The sequence below is a fragment of the Nestor notabilis genome, unplaced genomic scaffold (genome assembly GCF_000696875.1).
Source record: "Nestor notabilis isolate BGI_N333 unplaced genomic scaffold, ASM69687v1 scaffold4996, whole genome shotgun sequence".
In the NCBI taxonomy this organism is placed as follows: Eukaryota; Metazoa; Chordata; class Aves; order Psittaciformes; family Psittacidae; genus Nestor; species Nestor notabilis.
This window is the reverse complement of record NW_009934112.1, coordinates 34,968-44,191: the sequence shown is the minus strand read 5'-3', so window position 1 is coordinate 44,191 and position 9,224 is coordinate 34,968. Positions and strand designations below refer to the sequence as shown.

Here is a 9,224-nt window from a genome sequence, read left to right as displayed (position 1 = left end):
TATAAATATAAATAACTAATGTAGTCATTTGTCATCAACAATAAAGACTCCTTCATATAAGGGTATAGACAATGAAATGACAAAAAGGAAGTAATTAACTAGCAAAAAATAAAGCATGTATCAGTCTATGTACTTACCAGAGCCACTAGACTGATACCTTCACAATTTCACCTACAACTAGGAAACTAACCAAACAGTCATAAAAATATACTGATTTGATAAAAACGTAATACAAATAACCTTAAAAATATACAAGCTTACCCCACTTGTTTTTCAAATATTTCTATTTTCTAATATAGTTTGTTTAATAATTCAGAATAAATGTTTACAAGTAAACAATTAGATTTTCTTTTGTTCCTCAAGACACATGCACAAGAAAAAAGGGTGCTAGACAACACAAAAATATAACAGAAAATTCTATTACCTTGGATTTAAGATTTCCCCAAGAATTTCCTGCAGGTTATCAATAAAATTAACGAAGTTTGAAAATCCCTTTACATGAGCTCTTAAAGGATCAAATAATGAAGATGCACAGCCTCTTCCTCCAAGTTCTACAGTTCGGATAAAGGATATTGCCATCTATTAGGAGAAATATTCAGAAATATGAAACTGTAGACATATGCAAAATGTATTCGCATTGAAGTAAGCCTCTGCTACAGATTTGCAAACGGTGCAGAACAGCTGGTTGATAGAAGAAATAATTTAACTGAAATCAATAGAATACCTCTTAATGGCAAGCTTTGTACATCTCACCACAAATATTTGCAAGATCAATACCTAGAGTGCAGCAGTATTAAAAAAAACAACCACAAGCCAAAGCAAAAGTGACCCAGCTAATTTGATATTTACATTGGTTTCTTGGCAGCTTAGGAAAAACTTTATTAACACATGGTATAGATTTTTTTGTAATTGTTGCTGTTTAAATGCTCATGATGATCCCACATAAACTATTCTATTCAGAAAGCTCTCTGTGACCCAAGAACAATTTTAACACAAGCATGCAAAAGGTGACCACAGTAGTGCATCTATTTTTGAGGGTGCAAATAAAAATAATGTATAATCAAAGCTTCTGAAAAATTACAACAGTTATCACAGGTACCCAATTCTAAAAGTTTCTATATATTTTTATATGCTTATAAAGACACTAAAACAAGAGATGTCCCAAAAGCAGTATGCTTTAGATGATACTCCTTCAAAGTTTAAGGCAACAGTCAGAATAAAAAGCCTGGCAGTTCTCCAGAAAGGTGAAAGCAAAGATAACAATCCAATACATTTGACACAGATGTGGTAATATTAATTCTACGTATAAATTTTAATTTCAGACTATACAGCTAAATCATAAAGCTCTCAGGACTGGAAAGAGTACAACTGGAATTACTCTAGCAAAGAAAGTAAACCTGCCAGTATTCTTGCCTTTGTGCTAAAGATTTCCTGTGGATCAAGTACAGTTCATAGGATCTTGACTTCCCAATGGAAAATATTCTGGCTTTGCAAGATTTCTACAATACACAGATGCCAGAAAAGATGACTTCTTTATACGGTAGAGAAGTTTCCCCTCTGGCAACCATGAGGAAGAGGTAATAAATTCAGTCCAAATACATACTTTTTTTCTTTTACAGTGTTAACAGAGCATTAGGAGCTAAAATAATTAATTCTGGAACTGAGATTTCACAAATTTTCCATATTTATTCAACCATAAAAATTGGAGAATGCAGCTGCTTCAGTGACTATTACATACCCGTACTGTTTTTTGTTTGTCTGCACTGAGGCCACTGTGCATGCAAAATTTGATTATTTTGAGTATGAGGGCCCATGGTGGTTATTTGGAGAAACAATTCTTACTCATTCCAACTATTTTTGAGATGGCTCTGTGCTGCCTATAACAACTGGAAGTATAAATGAAACTAACAGACTAGACTAGATTATTTATCAACAAGCCTCTGTAAGCACTGCATGTTGATTCTGTAGCTTTTATATTCCTATACAAGAGCATTAAGGAAAGAACATACCACTGTCTTGAGGGTTTTTTTCCAACTCTCTGCCTTTGGGATCAGGAATGTCCCATATCAATCATGTCTTGAAGAGTATTTCAAGACTTATCAATGACTGGAAAGCATTACCTTCTCCAAATTCCGAGTCAAAGGTGAAAAAACTGCACTGCCCTTTCAAAATTTCTTCTCTGTTACAGTATACAGGCCAAAGGCAGGGTTTTATGACAAGACTGCTCTAAGAAAAGCAGTTTGTACACAGAAATGCTTTAGGTTTCAGATGTCTCAAGTTTAATATGCACAGAAAATACTTACGGCGCTTTAAAACTGAAATGCAGTGCAATATGTAGGTTGGTTTTGTTAATGTTAATACTCCTCTGTGATATTTAGTAAACCTCATTGCTGTATTGGGTTTGCATGGAAAGTTTGTGGTAGCTGTGGCTTCTGTAAGAAGCTGTTAGAAGCTTTCCCTGTGTCCTTGAGACAAGGAAGTACAAATTTTCTGTGAAGAGTTAAATTTAGCTAGGCTTTGTAGCCTTGTAATAGATGACAGCGAGAAAGTATCTTGGGTAAATGTTTCACGATGACTAGCCAGAACTGGACTAGTGGTAGCTGGCCTGACAATTAAACTTTCAAAACTTAAAGTTCAGCCAAAGGGCAAGGTGATGAAGAGGAAGATGATGAAGAAACGACCACCAGGGGTCCCAAAGACCACTACCATAACAGAGTGCATATGTGGGAAGAATAATCTAGAAATAAGATGTCATGTATAAGTAACTTCATAAATATGCATGTAGTGTAATGAATATGTATGATTAACAATGATATAATCACAGTTTGTTTTACGCTCGGATGGGACACGCTAGGAGGAGCTATCCCTCATGTTCCCCAGTGCCACAATAACGAATACCTGCTTGTCTACTTAAAACTTTGTTGGCAAGTTCTTAATGAGTTTTACAAATCAGGCTGATAAAGCTAATGCCAGCTGGCTCCATGATGGACCTGCCACTTGGCCAAAGATGAGCTGATCAGTGACAGTGGTAGCAGCTAAGGGATAACATGTTAGAGAAGTTGACAAAAAAGCTGTACAATGGCAGCCAGAAGAGGAGAGAGAGTATGTGAGAGAAGCAGCTCTGCAGACATCCAGGTCAGCGAAGGAGGGGAAGAGGTGCTCCAGGTGCTGGAGCAGAGATTCCCCTGCAGGCAGTGGTGCAGCCCATGGTGAGGCAGGCCATCCGTCTGCACTCCATGGAGGTCCAGATGAAGCAGATAACCACCTGCAGCCCATGGAGGACCCCATATCAGAGCAGGGGCATGCCCAAAGGAAGCTGTGACCCTGTGGGAAGTCTGTACTGGAGCAGGCTCCTGCTAGTACCTGTGGCCCCATGGAGAGAGGAGCCATGAAGGAGTAGGTTTGCTGGCAGGACTTGTGATCCAGCAGGGGACTTGCACTGGAGCAGTCTGTTTCCCATTGAAGAGACCCGCACTGGAGCAGTTTGTGAAGAACTGCAGCCTGCGGGAGGATACAACTCAAGTCTGTGGAGGACTGTTTCCCCATGGGAGGGACTCCATGCTGGAGCAGGCAAAGAGTGTGAAGAGGCAGGGAGTGGCAGAGACAACATGTGATGAACTGACCACAACCCTTATTCCCTGTGATCCTGCACTACTGTGGAGGGAGGAGGTGGAGAAAAGTCAGGAGTGAAGTTAAGCCTGGGAAGAAGGGAAGGGTAGGGGGAAAGTGTTTTAAGAACTGAATTCTGATTTGATCAACTTTTCCACAAGTAGACTCTGTTTTGCCAATGACTAATTGCTGAGTGACCTCTCCCTGTCCTTATCTCAACCCAAAAGCTTTTCATTCTATTTTACTCTCCTCGTCCAACTGAGGAGGGGAGTGATTGAGCAGCTTTGGCAGGTACCTGGTGAGTATTAATCCACCACAATTGCTTTTAGAGGTATTTGATAAGCAGCAGCATCTAGTCTAATGCTATCTTTTCTTCCTTTGCCTTTTTATTTTGATATGCATAGCCATGATCTCATTTCGCATTTACCAAGATTTCAAAATTATAAACGCAAGCATAAGATATGCTTTTTATTATTAAGATAGGAAATATTTCAGGATTTCAGTCACTGTTTGGGATGAACAATTTTGATGCTCATTTTTACAATATCATATTTTAGAGCTCAATGTACACATGCACACAGCTATTCTTCTGTGTGTCTTTACAATTTTATGACCAAGCAAGCACCAGTTTATTCACACAGAATCTCTGCTGCATCTTTTGAACCTAGAAACCATGTTTATGGTGACATTGGACTTGGCTTGCAAATGTCACTCATGCATGAGATCAAAGCAGTATTTGAAATTTACAGATGTTTTTCATTTCTTCTGATCTACAGCAAGTTTCATGACACGTACCAGGAAAATGGACATTTTCCTCTCCTGTGAGGCATGTTTTAGGTTAGTGAAGGCTTCTCTATCAAGTCCTCTGTCAGGAACATTCAGAATATGAGCCAATGCCAGATCATCCTTAGAATTCACCAACAGGCTTAAATATGAACAAACACACTTCTTTGCCAGGATTGTCACCTGCATAAGAAAGCATCACACAAATTGGTCATCCTGTCTCTTATTCCTTTTTTTTTTTTTTTTTTTTTTTGTTAATTACATATGTATGGGGATTCTGGAATTATTGAAAAGCAAGGATGAGTAACACATTAAAATCATTTATACTGTACTTGAATATTCACAAAATATCTGAGGGTTGAATCTCTAGCTATTAAAATTGGCTATCAATTTCTACTTAGAAACCTCTTCAGATACAATCCTTCTCTATCCCAAGGCAAAAGACTAGCACTATTAAACCACATAAGGAATTGTCATTAACTTCCAACAGGCTAAGATTTTAAACAACTCAACAGCTCTGCACCAGATTCAGTAATTTTTCCCTTGGCTCCCAAGGGATTTCAATCAGAGAAACTCCACTGATTGAGTTTGGACATGAACTGTAACCCAGCTCCACCCACATAACCAAAACATAAGATTGTAATTGCTTATATTGCTCCACTATTCTGGACCTGCAAGAACAACAGTCCCAGAACTGAAGAATTCTGTTTTGTCGCAAAGAAAAGACCAAATAAAGGCCGTTAACAAAAGATAAAGAGAAAAAAAACTGTATTTGCTATGGAATTTCTTCCATAGCAAGTATATGTATATGACAATCATAAGCACTAAAAACACCAAACTATGTGTGATAGTCTGAAAAGACTATTTTCACTACACAAGCAAGAGCAGCAAGAAAGCCATTACCTAAGTCATAGAAGTGCTATCTAGGGGAGAACCCTAGTTCAGAAAATGCTTTCTTGTTCAGCAATATTTTGAGCTGTACCCAATTATTGAATTGAAATTGCCACTTATCATGAGAAAAGCATGTTTGGAAATAACTAAAGCTCCTGCATTTAAAGTAATGTTACAGAGTATTCCAAGATTCTTGTTTTGGGGGTTGAAAGGCTAAAAATCCAAGCATCTGGTATTCCCAGAAAGTCCTCAAGTCCTCTACTGGGACAGACAAACATTGTTTGCTTTGCTATAGCTACCACTGCAGTGGCTCTTCAGATTTATTCCGTATGTAAGGGAGTAGGAGCTAATAAAATGAAATTGAAGAAGTCTACTTCACCTACCACTTCAGTTTGTAGTACTGGGCAAACTATTTAACTCTTAGTCATGACAATGTTTACGTGATAGTGTACTTGTAGAAGAATTTATTCCCTGGGGGGTTTCAAGGTACATTAAATCTACATCAAATGCCTGCCATAAAAGAACTCTTCCAGACTACAGACTTCTGCTCTTAGCCTCATACACACACTTACAATATTCTCAATTAATACAGAGTTTGAATACACAATATTTAATGCAAATAATTGCAAATAATTGGAAAAAACTATATTATATTTCATCTTTTCAATATATACATAACACTGCAAAAGAGACAGAAATAATTTTTACCTTTGCATTCTCATGGCCATGTCTGTTGACTGGTGTGGAAGGAGTAGAAAGAACAGAATCACTGTTTTCTTGTCCATTCACTATTCCAGAAATAAATTCCAACAATCGTACCTTTGATAGAGATTAGAACAAACAAATATGAAGATAACTAAAAAGCAAAAGTAGTATTAAAACCTGGCAAAACTATGTTTCCACTGGTTTGCTAGCATTTTGACATCAACACAGCCCTTACAACCTACTTCTGGTTTTAGTCTTAAGAGTGTACATTCTCTGAACCTTTAAGGAAGTAGACAAGCTGGTTACAAGCATACTTGTCAGACTCATACAATAAACTTAGGTTAAAATGGAACTACTGAGATCATCTAGCACAAACCACGCTCGAAGCAGGATCAGTTTTATCAGGTTGCTCAGGGAAATACTGAGCCCAGTTTTTCATATCTCCAAAGGTGACATTCCACATCCTCTATGGGCAATATTTGACCACATGGAGAAAGCTTTTCACTCTTACTTAGGGCTGGAAGGTGAACAGTTTTAATCATGCTGTAGCTAGTTATTCATGGTTATATATTCATGGTATATTATTATATATTCTGTAGTATGGTATGTCCATTACATACTTCAGTTCAATTAACTTTCAGTTACTGATAGGTATTCCCTCATATTAAAACAACCATCTAATTAGACATACAGCAAATTCAGAAGATTAAATAAACAGTAATTTGTTAAGTCTGTAATACTGTGAGTGGACACTAAAAGCAGACAACTAACTCCTCTCTATCATTAAAAGCTAGAAGTACCTGCATCTAAATCCAACATCATTGATATTATATTTATATTTATCATAAATCAAATCCATTCATTTTCTAGTATAGATATCCTTTGCCTTTTGACCTTTCCATGCTCTAAAAAACACAAAATCAAATAAAATCATGTGGAATGGTTGTGTTTCATCAGCTTAATCGCTATTTACAAATATTTTTATCCAAAAAAACAGATTAATCATAGTAATTTTTCATACTTTTACAATCTAAGAATGGAATACACACTAGAACTTCTCTAGCTTAGGGCATGGCATCACATGCAATGTCGTAAGAACATGTAAGCTGCAAGAAACTGCAACAGAGCTGCTGACTGAGTGGCTGAAGTGGTTTCTGGAAAAATGAAACTACTTGCAGTACAAGGAAGTTTTCTGCTTTTAAAGAGCATGGTATTTTTAAGATGACCATTAAAAATATTTTTACTGGATATCAACATACAATCAAAATTCCATGACATGTGTTAATCACTAAGCTTTGTTCCAACCTTATCAAATCTCTACAGTTCATTTTTCAGTTCCATTTCTGGCAAAGAGTGATACACTCATAGAAGAGCTGTGAGACCCACCTATCCAGCAGGACAACAGGAAGAAATAGTTTGAGTGAATTTAAGATCTCTTTAAAGGAGTTAAGAATTTAAACTCATCTGTTTCTCCAGTAGAAGAGCAAAGTAGCTTGTGAATAATTCAGAGCTCCTATGTATATTTAGAAGTGTCATAAATCCATAACTAGAATCAAAATGTGTCAAACCAACCAAACAAAACCAAAAAAAGATCAAACAAACAAAATACTCACAGGAGCTATGCTTTCATCTTCAGATACAAGTCCAAGACCATAGCACTTCTGATATATATCTATTAGATCTAGCATACTGCTTCTTGCTAAGAGGGCATGATAGGCTTTTTTCGTATCAGCATAATTTTCAGGTTCTTTCATGTTTTCATATGATAATCCCAGTTTGTCATATAAAAAGTATTTCCAAGTTTCCAACAAATCACTAAGTGATACTGTGAAATCTCCATGGTGCTAATAGAAAAAACAGCAAAGATTGTTTTATATTCAATGTAGCTTTAAAAACTTTTAAACAAGCTGCATATATATTTTTAAAAAATAAACTAGTACAATCTCAATACTAAATAAAGTCTTATAGTTGAAGTTCTTCCAGTGCTTTGCCTTTACAGTCAAATTACATACCAGGTATGTATATTGAACTTTACTCGTAAGAAGAGACATTGACTTTCACAGGACTACTGCTTGCACAGTTATTTATCCGCAGAAATAGTTTTCAGCACAGCAGGCACTTACATCCCAAAGGCAGTAATTATAGCTCTATCACCTTGCTTCTAGCAGTAATCTAGGAAAACATGTCATGTCCAAAAAAAGAGCTCTTCTTCCCTGTGCTAGTACAGTTACACTTTAGCATAGCATCGATAGTATTGCTACATAGGTCTAACAAATACATTAAAGCAACACACACCTATCTGTTATTAGTACAATAACAGTAACTGTAACAGGATAGGCTACAACCTTATACCCAGGCTTCTGGCCCACTCTCTCTGTCAAAACTATCAGATTACACTTCATGTGTCCCTCTGCATTCTCCCCAACTTCCAACACCTTTTCAGAAAATTAATAGAATTATTGATTAGCAGAGAGTTAAAATAGCAGATAAAGTAACTAAATAACAACAAATGTGTGGGTAGCAAAGTAACAACAGCATTTTAGAGCAACTGAAGAACCTTTCCCTATTCTAGGCAAAAAAAGAAAACTCAAATTTATCACAAAGTAACTTAAGAGGCTTGTATCACAGAAGACTCTTTTCTAACTCTTGAGAGGAGTGCTCTGTCGACCTTTGGTGGACAGAAGCAGAAAATACATCAACAAGAATGACTAAAAACAATGCTTCATTTATGTATTAGTTTCTCATATTTTTTCCAAAAGACTTACATTAATATGGGGACATTTGCTATTACTACATTTATATATAGGGGTGTATTAAGTCATCATGCATAAGCACTTAGAAATGTGAACACTTAACTGTGAAGCAATAAGCTTGTAGTTTTGCTGTGCAGTTCTAAACTAAACAGGAAAAGCTGAATAAACTTTTCTTTAAAAGTTATCTCTACATGGGAGAACAGGAGACTAAGAATGAGAGATACTCTATGTAGTCCATAATGTTACGTGTAATCTCATTTATGAGGCAGAAGTAACTAAAGAAACAAAGTTGTGAGCAAACCTGGTATAGTCGAAGGTCACACATGCAGCAACACAGCACAAACCACAGATGAAAAGGTGGAAGTGTAACAGGAGATGGAAACAGAGAGTGGAGTCAAAGTTTACAGAAACTTAAAAACAAGCCATGTAACTGACAAAGCCCCGTTATTTGAGTCACAAACCAAGTGATGAAAAGTTCGCATC

The 9,224-nt window shown here is 36.6% G+C and overlaps 1 protein-coding gene across 1 annotated transcript in view; it reads right to left on the bottom strand.

Moving 5' to 3' along the window:
* Window positions 1-420: 420 nt before the first annotated feature.
* PARPBP (PARP1 binding protein) overlaps window positions 421-9,224 on the bottom strand; it is an 11,244-nt gene continuing 2,440 nt past the window's right edge. Inside the window, exons 2-5 of the mRNA XM_010017160.1 lie at window positions 7,602-7,832; window positions 5,992-6,102; window positions 4,405-4,575; window positions 421-579 (exon numbers count right to left, since the gene is read on the bottom strand). Of these exons, the coding sequence (XP_010015462.1) occupies window positions 421-579; window positions 4,405-4,575; window positions 5,992-6,102; window positions 7,602-7,832 (672 nt within the window). The remainder of the gene's footprint in view (window positions 580-4,404; window positions 4,576-5,991; window positions 6,103-7,601; window positions 7,833-9,224) is intronic.